Source organism: Ursus americanus, chromosome X (assembly GCF_024610735.1).
Source record: "Ursus americanus isolate L20-20 chromosome X, mUrsAme1.1.p, whole genome shotgun sequence".
NCBI lineage: Eukaryota > Metazoa > Chordata > Mammalia > Carnivora > Ursidae > Ursus > Ursus americanus.
In genome coordinates, this window is record NC_142164.1 from 37,769,670 (window position 1) to 37,792,886 (window position 23,217).

The 23,217-nt window shown below is 40.7% G+C and overlaps 1 protein-coding gene across 1 annotated transcript in view; it reads left to right on the forward strand.

Annotated features, from left to right (window-relative positions):
* The window catches only part of GUCY2F (guanylate cyclase 2F, retinal), a 94,416-nt gene that overhangs the window by 13,560 nt on the left and 57,639 nt on the right, over positions 1-23,217 (forward strand). Inside the window, 4 exon segments of the mRNA XM_087859604.1 lie at positions 10,306-10,660; positions 12,020-12,104; positions 15,975-16,071; positions 21,032-21,163. Of these exon segments, the coding sequence (XP_087715730.1) occupies positions 10,306-10,660; positions 12,020-12,104; positions 15,975-16,071; positions 21,032-21,163 (669 nt within the window).

A 23,217-nucleotide genomic window follows, 5' to 3' on the forward strand; every position in this document is an offset into this window, starting at 1 on the left:
ATCGGGAGTATTTACACCACAGAGATTGGTAAATGACACAAGTAAAAGCTATTTTCCTTCTCATGCAGTTGAACATTTACTAGCACATCTCTTGTTCCTGGTCTTATGGGGTGTAAATTCCAGTGAGAGAGACAGTTAGTAAATGAATAAACAAATGTATGAAAAACATGGTGGTATTTCTCTCTCGCCCAGTAACTTCCAGTGGAGTTGAAATTTCTATGGAGTTGAAATTTCTATAGATAGGCTATATTGCCTATAGCAGAGGTTTGCAATCTCTTAATTTATGCCCTTACTTCTTTAAAAAGTAAAACCAAAGACTGTCAAAACGATATGTGCACATAGTTTTAAAGGATAAGAAACGCTAAAAAGTTTGTGTCAACAGCAAAGCAGTTCTGAGGCCTCCCTCCCACCTTTCATCAGATGCATCCACTTTCTTGTCTTTTAGCTCTTTATTTGGTATTTACCTCTGGGTTTGTAAATACCATACTGCTTCTAGTGTGTGTGTGTCTCTCTCTTTTGGTATCTCTTGATTAATTAATTAATTAATTAATTATTGAAAGAGAGTGAGTGGGGAGGGGCAGAGAGAGAAGGAGAATCTCTCTTTTTTTTTTATTATGCTATGTTAGTCACCATACAGTACATCTTTAGTCTTTGATGTAGTGTTCCATGATTCATTATTTGCATATAACACCCAGTGCTCATTACAACACATGCCCTCCCTAATACCTATCACTGGTCTACCCCTTCCGCTGCCCTCGAAACCCTCAGATTGCTTCCCAGAGTCCATAGTCTCTTATGGTTCATCTCCCCCTCTGATTTCTCCCCCTTCAGTTTTCCCTTCCCTCTCCTAATGTTCTCCGTGCTACTCCTTGCATTCCACATATGAATGAAACCATATGATAATTGTCTTTCTCTGCTTGACTTATTTCACTTAGCATAATCCCCACCAGTTCCATCCATGTCAATGCAAATGGTGGGTATTCACCCTTTCTGTTGGCTGAGTAATATTCCATTGTATATATGAACCACGTAGTCTTTATCCATCCATCTGTTGAAGAGCATCTTGGCTCTTTCCACTGTTTGGCTATTGTGAACACTGCTGCTATGAACATTAGGGTTCATGTGCCCCTTCTTTTCACTACATCTGTATCTTTGAGATAAATACCCAGTAGTGCAATTGCTGGGTCATAAGGTAGCTCTATAACTTTTTGAGGAACCTCCATACTGTTTTCCAAAGTGGCTGTACTAACTTGCATTCCCACCAACAGTGTAAGAGGGTTCGCCTTTCTCCACAGACTCTCCAACATTTGTTGTTTCCTGCCTTGTTAATTTTTGCCATTCTAACTGGTATAAGGTGGTATCTCAATGTGGCTTTGATTTGAATTTCCCTGATGGCTAATGATGTTGAACATTTTTTCATGTGTCTGTTAGCCATTCATATGTCTTCTTTGGAAAAGTGTCTGTTCATGTCTTCTGCTCATTTTTTGACTTATTTGTTTTTTGGGTGTTGAGTTTGAGAAGTTCTTTATAGATCTTGGATAACAGCCCTTTATCTGTAATGTCATTTGCAAATATCTTCTCCCATTCCGTGGGTTGCCTCATAGTTTTGATGACTGTTTCCTTTGCTGTGCAAAGGATTTTTATCCTGATGAAGTCCCAAAGGTTCATTTTTGCTTTTGTTTCCCTTGCCTTTGGAAACGTGTCATGAAAGAAGTTTCTGTGGCTGGTGTTGAAGAGGTTACTGCCTATGTTGTCCTCTAGGATTTTGATGGATTCCTGTCTCACATTGAGGTTTTTCATCGATTTAATCTTTGTGTATGGTGTAAGAGAATGGTCGAGTTTCATTCTTCTGTATATAGCTGTCCAATTTTCCCAGCACCATTTATTGAAGAGACTGTCTTTTTTCCATTGGATATTTTTTCCTGATTTGTCGAAGATTAATTGACTGCAGAGTTGAGGGTCCATTTCTGGAGACTCTATTCTGTTCCACTGATCAATGTGTCTGTTTCTGTGCCAATACCATGCTGTCTTGGTGATCACAGCTTTGTAATATATCATGAAATCAGGCAACGTGATGCCCCCAGCTTTGTTTTTTTTTTCTTTTGAAGATTTGTTTTTTTTAAAGATTATTTATTTGAAAGAGAGAGAGAGAGCAACAGTGTGGGGGGGAGGGACACAGGGAGAGGGAGAGAGTCTTAAGCAGACTCTGTGCTGAGCACCGAGCCTGATGAAGGGCTTAACCTCATGAGTTTGAGATCAGGGCCTGAGCCGAAGCCAGGATTTGGATGGTTAACCAGCTGAGCCACCCAGGTGCCCCATAGAGAGAATCTTCAGCAGACTCTACACTGAGCATGGAGCCTGACACAGGACTTGACCTCACGACCCTGAGATCATGCATGACCTGAGCCAAATTCAACAGTCAGATGCTTAGCAGACTGAGCCACCCAGGCACCTCTTGACTAATCTATTTTAGATGTTTTTTGTTGACTTTCTATTATGGTTGAGGATTTTTAGTTCTTATATACTCCCTTATGCTCCTTCAAACCTTCAATACAGATATGCCACAATTTTTAGTTAAATTCATATTTGGTATTTTTAATATTATACCTATCTAAATATCATTGATTGCTGATCCATGTGGTATATTATGGTAACAATCCATTCTCTGTGTAACTTTTGATTTTTTACTGGGGTTAATAATTGCATTATTTTTGAATTTGTTTACCTTAATTTGAATTTTGAAGTCTTTCTACAATGTCTGATAAAGCTGTAGAATTCTCACAAAACAATTTTATACATGGTAAAAATCCCTTATCAATTTCATTTGTTTTTCCTGAGGCTCTCTGTCCTCTTGTTCCAATCTAAACTTAATGCTCTCTAAATCTTCTGCACGACTGTTATGCTAAGTTCTCCTTTTTCATCACCCTGGAAGGTCCCTTTCTCTTTTTTTTCTGTGCTGAATCCACTATTCCATGAACCTTGTGACTCCCATTCCCCCCCCTAACCCCAGTTTACTCTTGTTTTGGTGGAGCACATTCTCTAGTGAAAAAGGTCCATGGAAGGTAAACTTTTGAAATTCTGCATGTCTGAGAGTCATTCTTCTATCTTCATTATTGGTTGATAGTTTGAGTATAAAAATCTAGGTTAAAAAATCATTTTCCCTAGGGCATCTGGCTGGCTGTTGGAGGAGCATGTGACTCTTGAACTCGGGGTTGTGAGTTCGAGCCCCGAGTTGGGTGTAAAGATTACTTAAAACCAATCAATCAAATAAAATAAAATCATTTTCCCTTAGCACTTTGAGGACATGGCACATTGTCTTCTTATTTCCATTGTTGGTATTGACAACTCTAATGCCATTGTTATTCCTGGAGTCTTTGAGGCACTCTTTTCACTCCTCCCCATTTCCCCCGGAAGCTTTTAAGATTATCTCATTATTCTTGATGTTAGGAAATTTCATGATGTTGTCTGGGTCCTTGACATATATTATGCAGTATCTATTGTGAGGCCTTTTAATCTCATTCCACCTGGGAAATGTTTGTATATTATTTATTTGATAATTTTCTCAACAACATTGTCTTTGTTCTCTCTGGAAATGCTATTAGTTGTTTATAAGGTTGTCTGGGTTGATTTTTTAATTGTCTAATTATTTCTCTTGTATCATCCATATTTTTGTTATAAATTACTCTTCTTAAAAGAGCTTCTCAATTTTGCATTCTCTCTCACTGATTTAAAAAATTTTTTCCTATCATATTGTTAATTTCCAAGAATTGGTGCTTGTTGTTTGATTATTCTATTTTAATGGCATCTTGCTTTTGTTTTGTAAATATGGTATTTTCTCTTATTTCTCAGAAAATATTCATTGCACTTTCTTTAAAGTTTTTTTTTCTGCTGTCTGTGTTTTTCTCCATTTCTAATTTTTCATGCTTCTTTGTTTTGGTCTTTCTTTTTCATGTTGGAAGCTTTCCCTAACTCTCTGGTGATCCTGGTTGTCCATATTTAAGAATGAAGCTCTAAGAGATAGATTTGAAGGTATATGTACATCATGTGTTTGTTGACCAGTGGGCTTCAGCATAGAGAAATTGGTTAAAGACTGCTGGAGTTTTTTGTCAATATCTGTAGATCTTCCCTCTTGGGCTACACTTTCTTCAGGGAAGAATACTTCCATCTTCTTGGGAGTCATAATCCTGGTTGTCACTATTCTAGGAGTCATGTCGGAGGAGGGGGGAAGGAGACTGGGACTCTCATTATTAAGTATAAAGATTTTAACTTCATCACTCTTTTTTGTGGCCCATCTAATTTTTACCTTCCTTTGGATTAAGTGTCCCAGCTCCAGAGCTGCTCTGAATCGATTTAACCTATTTCCAGCAGTGTCTGGTTCTCCTCAATGGAGGTGGGGATGGCAGATGTCTGATCACTCCTTACAGGGACATTCAAAGGGCCTCCTTTAAAATTCTGCCTCATTCCCACTTCCATAGTACTTGGTACCTCTAATTCCTCAGCCTTTCTGCGATTCTTAGGGGGAAAATCTGCTTGTTGCTTACCAACATTCCCCTCTTCAGATACTTAAGTTTAATTGCCCCCCACTCTGCTAAATCAGTTACCACTTTCCATCTTCATATTCTGTCAGCCAGAGTTACAGACATCCCCTATTACTAATATGGAGGGTTGGTGTTTCAGTTCCTTGTTCTCCTTGTTTGGGAGTGATATTTGAGAGGAGGAGGAGAGTGAGGAAAAAAATCTTGATCTCACTGTCCTCAATCAGGAAGTCATGAAGGAAAAAAAGAAGTTACAGAAAAGTTATTGGTGGACCTAGTACAGTCAGTTAATTGATTTAGCACGTATTTATTAAGCTTAGGTGTAACATGGTGGTTAAGAGAATGGGCTTTGAAGGCAGAGTGCTGTACATTTACTCAAGCTCTCTGTATCTTCTTTTCATTATTTTAAGTTGGGAGTAATAACAGTGCTTACCTCATGGAGTTGTTGTAAGGATTAAATGGGTTAATACACATAAAGAGCTTGCCTGGCACCTAATAACCCCTCAATAAATGTTTATTATTAGTGGTATTAATGTTGTTGTTCTTTTTATTATTACTATGGGCTAGGTACTCTGCAGGTGATATCATGGAGAACAAAACAGAAATAAGGTCTTTCCCCAATGAAGGGGAACAATTTTACCATTTCAGGGTGCTAAGAACACTGGGTCTAAAGTTGGGACTTTTAGGGGCACCTGGTGGGCTTAGTTGGTGGAGTGTGCAATTCTTGATCTCAGGGTTGTGAGTTCAGGCCTCACGTTGGGTGTAGAGATTACTTACAAATAAAAAATCTTAAAATAAAGTAAAATAAAATTGGGATTTTTTACTAATTGGTCACAAATTCAAGACTGGGATAAAATATTTGACAGCTATGCTTCCAGGATGATATTACTAGAGCTCTGTGTTCCTCTTCTGAAATGCAAATAATAGCAGTTCTCATGTATCAGTGCTTACTCTGTGCCAGGTAATTAACATAAATGGTCTCATCAGATCCGTAGATCAAGCCTACAAATTAGGTATTATTATCTCTACTTTATGGATGATGAAACAGGCTCACGGTAACTTTTCCAAGGTCATACAGCTGTTGGCAAGTGGCAGAGCTGGGATTCCAATACTAATCTGCTATTAGAACCTGACCATTTAACCACACATTAACCTTAAAAAAATTATACCATGTCCCATGTCCAATGCTTTATTCAAAGTAGTATTACTAAGTGACTAACACTTTGATTTGAACGGGTTTTTCAGATGACTTTCCTCTAACATAGAAGGTGCTAGGGCTTTTTGAGGACCCGTGAAAAGAGAAAAATAAATCAAGGGTACCTGAGTGGCTCAGTCAGTTGGGTGTCTGCCTTTGGCTCAGGTCATGGTCTTGGGGTCCTGGGATAGAGCTCTGCATTGGGCTCCCTGCTCTGCAGGGAGTCTGCTCCTCCCTCTCCTTCTGCCTCTCTCCCACCCTCATGCTCTCTCTCTGTCTCAAATAGGTAAATAAAATCTTTTTAAAAAAGAGAGAACAATTAATCAGAATGGAGAGATTGGGGGTGGGGAGCAGGTGACAAACTTCCTAATTTAGTCTCAGGATGATTGGGCAAGGATTATCACTTTGTACCTTTAAATTTTGACTTCTGAAATAATGTTTTAGTGCCTGCATCCTTTACTTTTGCTGTCTTCCCAATGCTTATTTTCAGGAAAATGCTACTGGCTACAAATGCATATTGCTGGAACACACATTTGGGATAATTTTTCCAAATGTGGCCTTATTTGCCTAAGCAAAGGAAATCCTCTGGATTTCTCAGCAAGCCCAGAGGGGACCTGAAGCACCTGGCACCCATTGCTTTCTATTACCTTAAATATAGGTGCCTGGCAGGGGGATAGCAGGCTGCAGGGGATGTGGTTAGGGCTGAAGCATTCTAGGATGGGACCCAACAGACACTTGTCAGGAAAGGTTACCTGCAGCTTACAGTGGCTACAATTGTCTTTGTACATCGTTCTATAAAAAATAAAAGGATCAATCTATAAAAAATAAGGGTGTTGTGTTCATGAGTATCATATCAAACAGATTGGGTTATTAGCCATCTCTTGGCTAAGTCCAAGGGTTGAGATCATGCATTGTTGGAGGTACCACCTTGAATAACAGGAATTTGATTACCATCTGGTTTCTTGATCTCTGCACGTGCCTGGCTTTTTGTTCAAAAGTGATATTGCCATTTTGTCCTTCAAATGATGCTTTCTGACCCAGGTATGTTTCAATGTATGCTTCTAAGGACAAAATGCTTTGGAAGCCAGTTTTGTGTCTTGCAAGCACAGTAAATCTGAACTGATGATAGTCAACTTAACAACAGCATGAACCATTAAATTGAACAAATTCGAAAATCACTGCTCCTGACCCAGACCTTGTTTTCTTGGATACCAAGCTCCAAGAAGCCTAGGGTAGAGCTAGCTAAATTTGCTGAATAACAAACAATCAATTGTCATTCATTTATTCATAATTCATTCAATCAGGTTCAGGTCTATGAAGCAGGCAAAACTAATAGACTGAGTCATGAGTCGGTTCACCATTCTGGGCTGTGATGTCAACAAGGTCATCCACCTGACAGAAACTCCTGCCAATCCCATCGTGCTTCTTCAGAGTTGTAGTCAGAAGTGGGGACAGAGGTTGTGGAGAGGGCCTTTTCTTCCCTCGCCCTACCTTCTACCTCTTCTTTCTCTCGTTATTTGCAGCAGCTGCAGCTGGAGACCTTTTGTGACCAATGCTCACACAGTGTGCTTTTGACTTATGGGAAGGGGCAATTTCTACTGCTGAAGGGCACAGTGGGTGAAACAGCAACAAAACCCAGCTGGAACACAAATCCAAGCCCTCACAGCGAGAGAGGGCCACTATGACAGTTCTTTTGCAACCTAATGCTATTGCTACAGCTATGCTCTTTCCTTTAGCTTCGGGTCCCTCTACCATATTTTTGTAGCTCTGTGTGTGTGTGTGTGTGTGTATGTGTGTGTGTGCATGCGTTTGTGCACATGCACACGTGTAGTGTGTGTGTGTGTGTGTGTGTGTGTGTGCACGTGCACATGTGTGTGCTATGTGGGGAAGGCTGGAGAATCCTGAAAAACAGGCTTCAGGTTTGGAGAGTGGCTGTCAGTCAGCTCTAACAGGGGTCACTCCAAGAACACAAAGGGCAGCATAGCCTGGCTAGCTGGAAACCCTGCAAGATGGGTCAACTCAGAGTTGAGAGTATTGTTTTTTAATAGTTTCAATCTTTGCTTTTGGCTGTAGGTAGATACAGTCTCTTTCCCAGAAGGCTCTGTGCCTTTCAAAACAGAATACTAGCATTTTCTCTGCTTTCAGGGGCTTGCTGCCCTGTAGTTTTTTTTTTTTTACTCATTTGTTTTACTAGTATTGATTTTATATTCCACCTTCCAGCCTTAACTTATTGTCATAACCTACCAAAGCCCCAGAAAACAGACAGGCTCTCACAGAAATCCTGAAAACAATTAAGTGGAGCATCTGAGACAGTCAAATGGGAGAGTTAGTGAAAGCCTTTTAAGGGACCTCAGTGTGTCCTTGGCAACTAAGAATGGATGCACATGCCATCCGTTCACCATGCCTCTTTCTACAGTGCGTGTTAAGGCAGGGCGGTGGATAGAGATCATTGGACAAATACTCAGGGGACTGAAGTGTTGATTTCTGCCCTGCTCTTAGTTAGTTCTGTTATCTGGGGCAAGGTTTTTGGCCCGAACCATTGCAAAAATGGAGCCGGTCTTAACAAAAATGGGGAAGACTCATTATAGATGAAGCAGGAAGATTTGAGGTGAAAATCAGGAGCTCGATTTTGGGTACATTGAAATCCAACGTCCATGTAGAGATATCAGAGTAGGTAGTTGACTTATGAGTCTGGAATTTAGGAAACAGGTCTGAGCTCGAAGTATAAATCTGAGATTTATGGCATAGATGTGATATTTAAAGCCATGAGGCCAGGAGATATCCAACAGAGTGAGTGTTGCTAGAGAAGAGGACTAAGGATTGAGATGTTTAACTGTCTCATGTTAAAAGATCAGAGAGGTGAAGGGGAAAAAAAACATATACGGTCCAAATGGAAATGTCTGTGAGCTAAATTTGGTCCCTGTAGTAGACCAAGTGTTGAGAAATTTCACAGGAGTTCATGCCTAAAGAAAGACCACAGGTAACACCTATCTCAATAAAAAATGCTAAACTAAGAAACAGAAAACCTGGGTTCTAGTCCTGATTTTATGCCCAGGTGAGTGACTTTGACAAGTTGCTGAACTACTCTGCGCCTCCCTTACATGTCTAAAGAGAGAGAGAGCTAGACCAGATGATCTCCAAGGTTTAGACATTCATGGTTCTAGACATTTTAGAGGAGAAGAAACTGAAGCCCAGGGAGAGGGGAAGAGACGATAGGTCAGTGTGTCTTCTTCTTCTTTACTGTTGTTTTAAATCCTGTATGTGTATTAGAATACCTGGGGCGCTTTTAGTGATAGTGATTACTAGGTCACGAACCTAAAAGATCTCATTTTGTTGGTCTGTGTTGGGTTTGGCATTGGTATTTTTGACACTCCTTGGGTAATTGACAACCCACTGCTCTGTATACAGGGCATGGCAGTGTCTTGCTAGCTGCTACTACACCTCTCTGCATCTTGACTCGTTTTTCCAACACAAAAATGATGTACTTAATTTTAAACTCTTTTATTCAGGTGAGGGTTGTTACAGGAAGATAGCTTTCTAGACCTGGTAAAACCAAAGTAGCAAGTATCAGCTTTCTCTGAAGCTCAGTAAAATGGCATGACCATAGCTTTCTTGAACTCCATCCTAGAGGTGAAATGTTATGGAAAACCATGAAGCCACGGCCTGGGGGTGGGGGGAGGGGGGAGGAGGGAAGGATTGTTCTCTCTTCCTCCCTACCTTTTTGGAATAGATACAAGTTTGTTCCAAAACCAAATTTACTAGGTTAATAAGCAGTACATCAGGCATAGTACACCAATGTTTTTGCTTTTACTGTATTTGTATAGCAGGCAGAGTCATGCTATCCACCGTAGAAGACTTACTGCTTTATGGTGGCTTCTCACCAAAGCTTTGCCGCTTTGGACACCAACAGGATATAGGATTTCTTGATCAAAATCCACATCCTCCATATATTACAACATTTGGCTCTGTCTTTGGGGGTATGTATGTGTCAGTATGCATGTTTGCATGTGTATGTGTGGGGTTGTGTGTTTCAAACTGTATTTTAGTGTTCCACTTTCTCCAGGGAGCACGTGTTTAGGAGAAGAGCCATTTTGGACGAAGACAGGACACAGGCATGGACTGGAGACACATTATTTACAGCCTTACCACACTCACCTGCCATTCTAGTAGTGCCAGCAAAATGATTTTACCATGCATAATGCACCGGTAATTAACCTGGTAAATTTCCTTTGAGTGCCTCTTGTCTATTCCATGCTTGTTTTTTTAATGCCCTTTATAACTCTAAATGACTTTCTTAGTTTAGGAGCATAAAAATATATTGTGTATGACTTGGTTTGCTCATAAAATTGTCATATTTGATATATTTAAAGATGTGAAGGCCTGGGGGAGAAAAACAAAAAAATTCAGGGGACAAACCAAGCAAGTCCTCAGAAACAATTGTTTTTTTCCTCTGGGTCTTCATAGCTCTCCTCCACTCATACGTGCAGCCCATAATAATGAACACGGGCTTGGAATACACTCTGAGATTGCTCTAGGGCGACCAGGGCTCAAGATAATTGTAATTTTTAAAAATAGGTTTCACCGTTGTTTGGAACCATCTACAATTCAATTTACTTTATCGCACAAGCCATGAATAATGCTATGAAAGAAAATGGACGGACTAGTGCTGCCAGCCTGGTTCAGCATTCCAGAAACATGCAATTCTATGGATTCAACCAGTTGATAAGGACAGATTCAAATGGAAATGGAATTGCAGAATATGTAATCCTGGACACCAACTGGAAAGAATGGGAACTCCACAGTACTTATACCGTGGACATGGAAACAGAGCTGCTGCGGTTCGGAGGGACCCCCATTCACTTCCCTGGTGGCAGGCCCCCTCGAGCAGATGCAAAATGCTGGTTTGCAGAAGGGAAGATCTGTCAAGGAGGTAAGGAATGGAAAATCACTGGTAGTCAATTTGGCTTAGCGTGGGTTACAAGGGAACCTCTTTAAGGGAAAGCGTATTTTCACATTGGAACACTCATAGAATCAGGCATTTGCATTCAGGGGAGATAAACATCTTGGCATTCCAGGTAGTTAATTTAAAATAATGAGGACAATGAGAGGTACTTTGCAGCCTTGGATAATCATCCACAATTTAAAAGCCACCCCCACTGATTTTCAAAATGATCCCACTCCCAAAGAGGTTACTCTAAGAAGAGGAAGGCATGAGTCTTCTCCTTGGTCTATTGTCGACTATGACCTGTGATCATTTTCCCTGCTAGAAAGATCACCTGTCTTTCCCTTGATGTATCCAAATCCTGTCAGGTCGACCCACAGAGATACCATTTCTATACACTCTTTTCTCTGAACTCCCGTTGAGCTAAAAGTCTGTACCTCACAGCTTAGCACAAAATTGCTTTTCAATTGTTTCTTGCGTATTGATTGCGCCTCCCCCTCCAAAACACAGTACTCCTTTAGGGCAGGGACCGTAGTTAATAATTCTTATGCACTCCCCCAACCAACACAGTTGGCGTCCAATAAATACAGGGAGTTTGATTGACTGATGGAACTCCTCTAGCTTGAGGAAGAGTGGAAACTCCATCAAATCTCTGAGAGCCAGAGAGGAACTTTGGAAGGATCCATATTATTCCTCTGTGAGTGTACAACACACCCTTCTAAAACCAAATGCATCTCTTTGAAATGGACTTTAATTTCTAGTTTGCTTGAGCGTGACATACCCAACTACCTTGACATTAGCATCATCATATATTTCCTTCTGAAATCTTAGTGATCCGTCAAGATGTTAAGGTTTTCTAGAGGCTAATTTACATCTCGATGAAACCCTAATTATCAAAACCAGACTCACCCTTGAAGGACAAGGTAACTCACAAAGTCTCTGGGCTCCGGTGAATTTAAAAGGTCTTTTATTTTATGAAGGTGACATAACACTCTTCACAGGTGAGATAACATATTTATTCTCAAGAACTCTATTGCCATCCAACTTAAATTAAGGTACTCAAAGTTTTCCATTCGTGGACTTTTTCCTCCAAAGCAACATCCGGGTCAGCCTTAATTCATGTGATTTGTTATTGTCAGAGTGGTGAGTGGTTTTGCTTCAGAACGGTGAAATTGCTTTCTGTGTCCATAAAGTCAACAAGACATACTGTGCTGTAGAAAAATGGAATTAAGTTAGGTAGATGTGGCTTGATTTTAGACTCACCAGAAAGCATGAGGAGCCGCTCCGTGGTGCCCTTTATTTACAGCCTCTCTCTGATAATGCCATTCTTCCTCTTGCTCTCTACAGGCATTGACCCTGCCTTTGCTGTGACGGTCTGCCTTGCTTTGCTTATGGCCCTGCTGTCTATTAATGGATTTGCTTACTTTATAAGGTACATTTTTGTTCTCTTTGGATATAAAAATACAAGCCCATAATAGCCTTGTTAATATTTATTTCCAGGAAGTCATGTTTCAGTACAATTTCCTCATTACATGACCCACTGATTTTCTGTTTTCCATAGCAGTTTACTGTCCCTACTGGCCCCATTTAGAGTGAAGTGTTTTCCTGATGCCAAGAATAACTTCCTCAGCTGTGTTGTCAGTGTTGTTGCCTGTGAGTAGATTTGGCTTGCCACATTATCATGAAATAAGAGAACTAGTACTTTAGAGCCTGTGTACTCCCTATCTGTGCTCCCTTTTTCACTGGCAGAGTCTCTGCTACCCACCTCTTTCCCCAAATGGCATGGACTAGTAGAAAATAGAATTGGGATATTTTAACCAGTTCCAAGAGTTAGTCAGACTTTGGCAAGAATCCAGGACATGAGAATAATGGTACTAGTTCACAGGATTGTAGCACGGATTATTAAATAAACTGAAGTAAGTAAAACACCTAAAATAATACCTGACTCATAGTAAGTGCTCAACAAGTGGTAAAGTCTCACCTCCTTCCCAGGCACATGGGATTCTCTTGCCGATTATTGGGAGCCCAGAATCCTCACTTTGACACTCATACTTTTTGCCTTGGGTATTATACTTCAGATTCACACTGTCCTTCTTCCTTGCACAAAAGCTATCCTAGCTAATCATCAACATCATCATTATCATCATGTCCTTGTCTTTCTCCCTGAGATCCCATAAGAGGTGACCAACTACTCTGATGAACAAATTCAGGATCAGGGATAAATGGCTGAAGATGGCTTTATAAGATGCTTCTTTTTCATAATCTTTGCATTTTAACGGTTGAAACTTCCCCATATTAAGATGATTTGGGGAAAGTAAAAAATGAAATCAACCACGACCCTCCCACTTTACCCTTTCCATCTTGCTAACCACACCTTTATTATTTCTTTGTAAGAGTGGTCCTGACAAAAATATGACATGAACTTGGTGGGGAATGGAGTGGAGCTCCTTTGGCAAGTTCTGAGAAAAAATGTCCAGAGTGTATTAAGCAGCTGTGTAAATTTGGAAAAGACACTAAACCTCTCTCGGCCAGAATTTTCTCATTTGTAAAATGAAGGGATTGGATTAAGTGGTCTTTAAGAGCCCTTCCAGCTCTGATGTTCTAACGAGTCTGTGAAATCTTGGCTTGAAACTCTAACAGGTGGTACTCTTAGCGTTTAGTATGTTGGTATCTCCGGGAAAAACCACTACTATTCAATCTTCTCATATTAGAAACCTGATAAAGCCATACAGAGTGGTGGGTAGCTTGTGAATTGTTAAAATACACTTGACAAAGATGTTAGTTCAAAGGAGGTTTTTCTTTTTAATTTCTGCGACTGTGACATACTCCTGCTCAGAACAGAAATTTAATGTATTGAGTTTAGCTGCTGCTAAAGGCCGAAGTATTGAGTTAACATTAGATGTTTAGTGAAAATAAATATCATCCAATCAGAAAGCTCCCCTCTCTAGGGAGATTTGAAGAGTAATAGGCTCTGGCTGCCTAATGCCAAAACATCCCATGGCAAGGTTAAAAATGGAGTCACTCAGCTGCTTAGGTTACTTGTCAACCTCCCGCTTCGCCCTCCACCCCACCCATGACTGTCCTCAGTGGTCTATCCCATGGAAAGGACTGGTTCTTTTGGCTTAGGCTGAGCTCAATCTGCAATTCCTGGGAAGGCAAGGAAAAAAGTCTGTAAAATGGTGAAGGGGGGTTTGTTTGGACTTTGTGGGCTTAAGGGCCAAGAAGGCTGGAGAGGGACATGATTGGAGAGGGACATGATTGGAGAGGAAAATGAGTTTGAGACAATTGGTACTTCAAGTGGTCACTGAAAACGCAGAGGTGGGAGAGAGGCACATTATTTCCCAGAGTCACTTGGTCCTTGGGTCTTCAGCTAACAAAGCACAAAAGATACCCCCTCTTTGCTGCTTGCCTCCCTCTCTCTGCCCACCACGGCTGCAATCAGAAGAACTGAGTGTCTGATGAGTTTCTGTAATAGATGGTGATTACTTGCAGGAGAGTGACTCTCTGTTCCTTCCTTTTCTCTGTGTTTTGATTGTTTAAGTTTCTTTTTTTCCCAGAAAGAAAGACGTGCAAAGAACCCAACCACCCCAAAACAAAGGATTCTTTGAACTCCTCCTTTCTCTCGACTCTGAACCAGATTGCCTTGCCTTTCTATAAAGCTCTCCAGTGCTTTGTAAAACTAATGATGATAATGATAATAATGAGCTCTTATACTTTCATGGTGCTTCATGCTTTTCAGAGCACTTTCACATATATTATCTCATTTGATTTTCAAAACAACTCTAAAAAGCGGGTAACGCAGGAACCATTATCCTGCTAGACAGATGAGGACACGGGGGCAGGAAGAGGTTAAATTATTTATCTAAGGTCATCTGGCTAATTAATGACAGAATCTGCACTACACCCCAGGTCTCTGGACTGAGAGTCCAGTTCTCTTTCTACTAGAGTGCGTAGCATGGTTATTTTTACAGGTGTGCCTGCTTTAAGACAATTCACCACACATATGAAACGGATAAGTTAGGGAGTGATGCTTTACTTTGCCAAAAGATTCATGTGCTCTACCCAAGAATTCACTACAGGGCTCTTTTAATTTTCTCTGCAGGGCAGCAGCTCCCACAGTGATAAGGGACATATTTGTTGGCAGACAATTAGAAACACATTAATTGTTTGTTTACAAACCAGTGGAATCACTGAGACAAACGGACTGTGTTGCTGGTGCTTAAAGCTACAGTGACATCGCAGACTTGCTTACAGCAACTTGACAAAGCATTTTGATTCAGTGGTTGTTTTCCCCACTCTGGCACGGCTTTAATACATTCCGCAGGGTGACCATTAAGGCGTTGTGGAAAAAGCGAAGCCAAACTGTAGCTGTCAGCGCCCCCAAGACAAAACGGAACAAAACAACCACGCAGACTAAATCCAAGGTATCCTTCAGGTCCTCGAGTTGCCTGGTCGGCTCAGCTGAGATGGCCTACCTGGCTGTGCGGGTAGACATCAAAAACTTCTGTGTGTCTAGTAATTGATTCGTAGGAAATAATTACATTTGCTGCAAATTAATGGGCATGTTTGAAGAGAATCGGGTTTAAACTGTGTCTGTGTAATGCTCAGACAAGAGACCAATTCAGTAAAAGAAAAAAAAAACTCAGTCAGCCCACTTGTTTGGAATCATGTAGACAAAGCAACCAACTGATTGAATTTTTCCACTTTTCAACCTGTTGCTTTGGCAACGCATAGATGCTACTTCGCAAGACAAGTGGTCTTGTGGGCAGAAATCTGGGCCTGCCGCCAGGGTCCAAGGATTGGAGCCCCAGCTCTGCCTCGGGCTAGGGGAATCTCACAATTTGCTTAATTTTGTTTTGTTTCTTTAATGTGTTTTTGTGTCTATAAAATGGAGATACATGCTTCTTGGCATGGGTATTATTAGAATATATACTGTGGCATATGAGAAAGGGTGGTAAGTTCTTTACAAGTATTACAAGGTGCTGTTTTGAATGTTCTCTTGATAAGGGATCACCATTTTATTAGTCTGCCTTACTGTCCCCGTGCAGCACCCTCACCCTTCCCCTTTGGTGCCTCTTCAATAGTATCTTCATTTTTCTCTTTTGGTCTCTGTAACTCTGCAAGTCGTGAGAACTGGGGTTGCTATTTCTCTTTGCTGTGGGTACTAAGGTAAAGATCAATGTGTGGTTAGTCCCCCCACATTATCTTGTATATTTTAAAACTTCTATCATGGGGCAAATTTATCCTGGGTTTGCAAAATACCCAGCCCCCATGTGACCCTCTGATTTTACACTTGTTTCAGGCATCGTATAAATAAAATCCAGTTGATTAAAGGACCCAACAGAATTCTACTGACTTTGGAGGATGTGACGTTTATCAATCCCCACTTTGGCAGTAAGGTAAGGAGCACCCCCTTCTCTTGCTTCACTGTCTAATATGGTATCCACAAGCCACAAATGACTACTGAGCACTTAACATGTAGCAAGTCTGGGGGCACCTGGGTGGCTCAGTCAGTTAAGCGTCTGACTCTTGATGTCGGCTCAGGTCATGATCTCAGTGTGGTGAGGTTGAGCCCCGTGTTGGGCTCCGCACTCAGTGTGGAGTCTGCTTGAGGTTCTCTCTCTCCCTCCCTCTCTGCCCCTCCCCCCACTCACACTCTCTCGGTCCCTGTCTCTCTCTCTCACATAAATAAATAAGTAAATAAATAAATCTTTTTAAAGAAAAACGTGGTGAGTCTGAATTGAGATGTGCTGTAAGAGTAAAATACACCCTGGATTTAGAATACTTAGTACAAAAACATGTAAAATGTCTCATTAAACTAAAAAAACATATTAATTACATGTCAAAATGATAATGCTTTGGATGTAGTGGGTTAAATAAAGCATATCATTAAAATTAATCTCACCTGCTTTTTACATTTTTGAACGTGACTACTAGAAAGCTTAAAATATATATGTGGCTCAGGTTACAGTTCTAGTGGATAGTGCTGTCTTAGAACAGTTTTGTGAAAGTGATACAGTGCCCTTTGACCAATAAGGTAGCTTTGACTTCGTATAGCCCTTCTTTAGTATATCTGAACTCCACATTTGATTGCTGATTCCTCAAGGGCAGAGGTACAGTTTCTCTTAATGTTAGCCCATAGCCCCTGACCTCGCGCAGATAGTGTAATAGGTGCTCATAAAAGTTTGGTGAATGAATCAATCTGTGAAAAATCGGTTGAATGTCCCTGGGTGTTCTGTTCTGATGATGATTATGTTACAACTGGTGCTCTTCACTGAATGCCTGTCCTGGCCCTGGGCTAGGCTTTGTGAGAGATGGCACTGAGTCCCTGCCTTCAAAGAGATTATAGGTAAAGTCAGACAGGCTAATTATACCACACAAGAGAGCTGATAGCTGCCATATTGCATAAAAGACACTAGAAATATGGTAAATGTCAGAGGAGACTTATCAGTGGAAGAAACTTTTTTTAGAGACCCAGCACTAAAGCTGGGTCTTAAACAAGGATGGATAGGATTTGTCTAGGTCACAGGTCACAAACTGGTAACCACTTTTGTTTGACATTTATAGTTATAAAAAATAGTAGCCAGAATTTTGAAATCGGGACATTGCACATAAAAACTTGGATATCTAGGCATTTTTAATTTTTTTTATTTCCTTATTTTTTAAAAAAGATTTTATTTATTTATTTGACACACACACGCAGAGAGAGAGAGAGAGAGAGAGAGAGAAAGCACACAAGCAGGGGGAGCAGCAGGAAGAGGAAGAGGGAGAGGGAGAAGCAGGCTCCCCACCGAGCAGGGAGCCTGATGTGGGGCTTGATCCCCAGGACCCTCAGATCATGACCTGAGCCAAAGGCAGACACTTAACCTACTGAGCCACCCAGACGCCCCTCTGGGTGTTTTTTTAAAGGTTGGAATATCTGTCAGCCTTGGGTATCATCGTGGCAACTGGTCGGGACTTAGTAGTAGTTGCCCTTTTCAGAAGAAGCATGCACTCTGCAGTTTGACTCAGTTCCTATTACTCTCTACTGTTTTATATTCAGCCTATGTCACCAATTTATATTTACCTTCCTGACCCCTATAGGCAGAGAAAACAGCATAAACAAAAGCTTGGAAAAAAGAAAGTGTGGGGAAGAGTTTTGTCAACTGTAGCAGTAATGGGAGAGGATGCCCCTTTGTGCCCAGTTTATGTGGCCAACATAAAGACATTCATTTTTGCAAGTTCTAATACAGTGGTAGCAGGATGTAAGGAGAGAATGCAAGCACATCATATTTGTCCTCCATAAGCTACTTGTAGCTACTTTTGCTAAACCAGTGTACCAGATCTGAGAATTAACGATCTTTGTGACCAAACTGATCATTTGCCTAAATGTGGTACTGAAAGGTACACTTGAACTAGTTGGCTGGGTGGCGATGGGTTTACATGGCAATACTCTGTGCAGCTGGAATCAGATGAAATGTTCAGCTGTTTAGTTTAATTCTCAATGACAACCCTGACTCTTATTTGTTTAAATCATCAATTTTTTTTGTAAGGTTGATATCATATTCCTGGAAATGTACTGCTGAATGCCAAAATTATCACTGTGGCTGAAAGCTACATTCCACCCTCATGCCATAAAAACGTATTGATGTTAGTCTCTAGTTGTGAAACCACCAGAGGACCCTGGGACTCACTCTGGGTGGTAGAATTTGTCTGGATTTGCCATACCCCATATGCCTTGTATGAAATTTCCCATCTTAATCAAAAGGGGCAGATACTGATCTGAAGCAACCCCAAGAGATAACCCGATACTAAGAAAACAAGTATTTAATTCTATGGCAACGTATTTTATCCAGAAATGGGTAATCAGTAATAAAAGCAGATGATTAGAAGTCGTTGTTCAAATGTAGTAATGTTTACTAAAATTTTGGTCAAGAGCAATAAACCTGTTTTTTAAAATCCTACTTCTGTGGTGGTATCCATGTCAAAATGACAGTTCATGACGATTGTCTCGATATTTTGGCTCTCAAGTGTCAAAACAACAAACACAGATCAATTTCGGGCTGAATTAACCCTCTCTTGCACAGGCTTTGCAATAGTGCGGTCAAGTGTGCCTAAGCCCCACCTGTGCCTGCTCTCTCTCCTACTGAGACACAAAATGTGTTTGGGTTTCATACGGGATCTCAGAAAATCACCAAAAATAACAGAATAGTGCTACCTTCAGATGAACAAAGTACCTAAGTTTTTAAAATCTTGTTCATGATAATAGATCCTTTCTTTCACTTGTGCATACATTTTGACATAATGAGAGTTAAAAAAAAACCCCAATAATCACTTTTCACTGCATGAGTGAGAAAAATGAAGAGCAACAGGGATTGATAGCCTCATAGGGAATGTTTCTTTTATTTTTTACTATTTTGGCCCTGGTGGAAAAGGATGGCATTATTCTAGAACATAGCTCTTGGCCTCCAGATCCCTTTTGGCATTTGGCTTGTATCAGAGTTTCTGATGGGAAAAGGTAGGGGAAGCATACATTTTCCTTAATTGTTATGTAGTCACAAACTTGCAGCTGGCTGTGTCTAATCAGTCAAGAAGCCAAGCCAAGAATTCCATCCAAATGGAATGTCTGAAAGTGTAAACTCTTGGTGAATATAAAATTAATTCAGTCTAGAAAAATTGGCAGGTCAGTAGAAGCCAGGTCAGGAAAGGAAGTTTTTAGAAGAAAGTAAAGCTGAAGCCCAAATGTATGTGGATTTTGGCAGATTCTCTTGCTCTCTCCTGTGCCCCTTCCCGGAGAGGTCTATGTCTCAACATACAGATCTAGGTGCTCCTGCTGAGATACGAAAATAAAGAATGAAAGAGAAGTAGATTCCTCCCTGGCCTCGCTCTGTTGAGGAGAGTTCAGGTTTATGCAAGGGTTATGTGAGGAGTCAAGTTTTACATCGTGTCTGAATCACGAGCTGTTGGGATTTCAACACATTAAGAGCTGGGTATAGTTTACTAGTGCCTTGGAACTTCATGATAGTCTTGTCTTGGTAGAATTAACTTAACTCGGGGCTAAATCAACTAGAGGTCTTCAGTTTATCAAGGACCGTTAAGAGCGGAGTATGTGAAAGTACTTAAGATTCATTTTTACTGGCAAGCAAGAGTGAAACAGAGTATGGTGTGTTCGAAAAAACACAAGACCGGGAATTATAACATCCACATTCCTCTTCCAGTCCCTATATCCCTCACTAGGTTTCTATTTGCTCTTTATAAAATGGGGGTGTTAGAGTTGAGGAGGGTGGGGCCTAGCCTAGACAATACCAAATGTAATTGCTGGCTCTGAATTGCTGTTAATTCCAAGAAAGGCACATTTGGAGACGTGGAGAAGAATATGAGGAACCTGTTGATTTATGATTTCTTCACATGAAATAAGTCTGCTGGTTTAGTTGAAGATAAAGCTGGTCGATTTTAAAGGTTACCACAGATAACTCTTCCTCTTGTCATTTAATGGTGCACTTCCTGGTCCTCTCCTACCAGACTTATGTGTACAAGTTAACCAATCAAGGAATAAGGAACTTGACCTATTCAAGCATCATACTCATAAGTCATGGGCAGACGATCTACTCACTCTTTACTGTCTTATTGCTTTCTGGGATACCTTCTGCCATTAATCTTGCCTGCACAAAGAAGGCTGCCATTCAAGATAGTATAACAAAAGGAGCCAGGCCTGAGAGCCAGAAGGGTGGGATTATGTGCTAGTTCTGCTACTGATTTTTTTCCAAATTTTAGATGTTTATGTTCTTATTTTTGTCTATAGAGTGAGGATCCTGGATTAAATTATGACTGGTGTTCTTTTCTGCCCCCCCCCCCAATTTCTGATTCTTTTTTCCCCAAAGATTTTTTGTTTATTCATTTGAGAGAGAGAGAGTGTGTGTGCCTGTGAGAGAGAGCACAAGTGTGGGGAGGGGGGCAGGGGCAGAGGGAGAAGGAGAAGCAGAATCACCACTGAGCAGAGAGCCTGAGGTGGGGCTTGATCCCAGGACCCTGGTATCATGACCTGAGCCAAAGGCAGATGCTTCACTGACTGAGACACCTAGGCATCCCCCAAATCCGAGATCTAATCCTTTCTAGGAGATGGAGGGACCTGTGAACATTTACCTTTCTTTTGTGGTATATGGTGGTGAAGCATGATAGCAACCCTAGCCTAAAAAAAGTTGTGCGGGGGGATAGGCAAAATTAATCTCATGTTTAAAGTTCAACTCATATAGTTACTCTCTGAGGAAAAAAAAAGAAAAAGAAAAGCCAAATAAGCATAGTATCTATACCATAGTTCAATGCTTTGTCTTAAATCATGAGAGTTTTGTTTATAACCTTTTTTCCCTAATCCTTTCACAGAGAGGAAGTCGTGCCAGTGTAAGCTTCCAGATCACCTCAGAAGTCCAAAGTGGGAGGTCCCCAAGGCTCTCCTTTTCCTCAGGGAGTCTAACTCCAGCTACCTATGAAAACTCCAACATAGCAATTTATGAGGTAGGCTATCCAACAGCTATCTCATCTGCTGCCTTCTTGGGTTTTAAAATGAGACAGTGATTTAGGACTTAGTCTTGGGTTTTTTTGGAAACCTTTTGGAAAGCCTTTCCAGTTTTTTGTTTGTTATCCACTCTTAGACTTGTTTGGCTGACCTTTTGGACCATGATTTTCCTCAGCAACTAATCTCCTTCCTTATAATTTCATTGATCTTTCAAATCCATCTATTTGTTGTGCTTGTGGAAAAAAAAGTTGGTGGATCCATACACTTAACCATGTCACTCATTCTAGAAGAGATGGGTATAATAACAGAAGAAATGACTTCTTGAGCCACCTGTTTGTGATGGAATGTCTAGAAACATGTTTGTGTAGAGTTTTGGACAAACCCTTCCCTTCAAATCCTAGTTGTTCTTCTTATACCTGTTATCCTCTGATATTACTGAAATCTTTTAAAAAGTATTTCTTTTTTTTTCTCAGCCTGTTGCCTTTTGGAGTAACAGGTGACCTTCGCTGTGTAAAATAGATTTTTTTTTAAAAAAAATTTCAGTTAAGTTTCTGTCTTACAAGCTTTAAGAGGCCACCCCTGACCCCTTGCTCTAAGATACTGGAATTTGGCAACCAGAATAAAACTTGCAACAGTTGGAGAGATGAACTGTTTTTTCTCAGCAGGAAAGAGTTAAGCAGGGGGTAAGAGGGAAACTAGTCCCTCCTAAGTGATGCCTTCCCAGTGTGGTTTCCTTGTTTTGTTTGAAGATACTCCCAAAAGCAGCAAACACTCTCAACTTCAATAATAACTACAAAGAAAGTCCAAAACAGGACAGAATGAGGTTTTAGATTGTCCAACGTATTGAATTTTCCAAGTGAGTGCTCTCCTCCATTGGCCAAATAATTGACAGACGCCTAAAACGCCAAGATTGGCATGGTATATATTTGCTTAGTGTACCTGAGTGTCTGACTTAAATTTGTAGCAGGAAACCTCTGTATCTCTCTTTGAAGCTCATTTAATCAAAGAGGAGATTTGCTTCAAATGTAAACTTGTGGTATTGGGGAATTGACCGCTCTACTCTCTCAAAGACCAAAACCAAGATAATTACATAGCTTTTAAATGTCAAATGCAGTGGGCAGATGGCTTTAGGAATGCACTGACACCTCTAAGATTCTGAAATAAATCTCAGGCACCTAAGGCGGTCTCTTGGTTTTTCATCTGTAAAATGAGGGGTTGAACTAAGTTCTTAATCTTGGCTACTCATTGGAATCTCCATGGGAAACTGAAAGTCATACCTGCGCCTAGCCTCCACTGCTAATAACTCTGATTCGGTTGGTGTAGGGTGGGCTCAGGCATTGGAATTTTTTTCAAGTTTCCCTATGTGTGTAGCTAGGGCTGGGGGTGGCTGGACTAAGAGATTTCGAAGGCCTCTTCTGGCTCAGATATGCTATGACTCTCTGATTCTGTGGAAGAATTTATGTGTCGAATTGTGGTATGTTTTATTTGGTGGAGACGAGGTTATAGTGTAGAATTGAGGAGGGGAAAAAATAAACATCTCTATGTAACTGGCCTTTAAGAATCTGTCAGATATTTTCTCATCTTGGAAGGAGGCAGAAAGTTGAATTAGTTCCCATAATGACCATTGTTCAGTCAGATCATGAGTATTTTTGAACTGTGTAGGCCAAAGGGGGCCTTTATCTGCACAAAAGGAGGGTGTTAGTGAGAATAATACCACACCATGAAGTCAAGATTAGGCTGATGGCAGGGTGCAAAGGAAGATAGCTAAAGCTGGAAAACTGCCTGGCTGGGGCTGAAGAGGACTCTGGGAAGGAGCGTAAGTTAACTGTATCAACAGATCAAACAAAGAGGTTCAGTGTGCCTTCTGAAACGGTCCTCTATTGGAGAGCGTTTTAAAGAAGATTCGTTATCTAGTTCCTGTTTAAAATAAATCAGACTTTCGTAAGAATTGTTATTGGAAGATCTGCAAGTTCCATGTGCCTGGAGTAGCAGACGGCTAAGAGCAAACAACAGGCTTCCCTAGGATGTGCCATAACATTGGCCGACACTGATA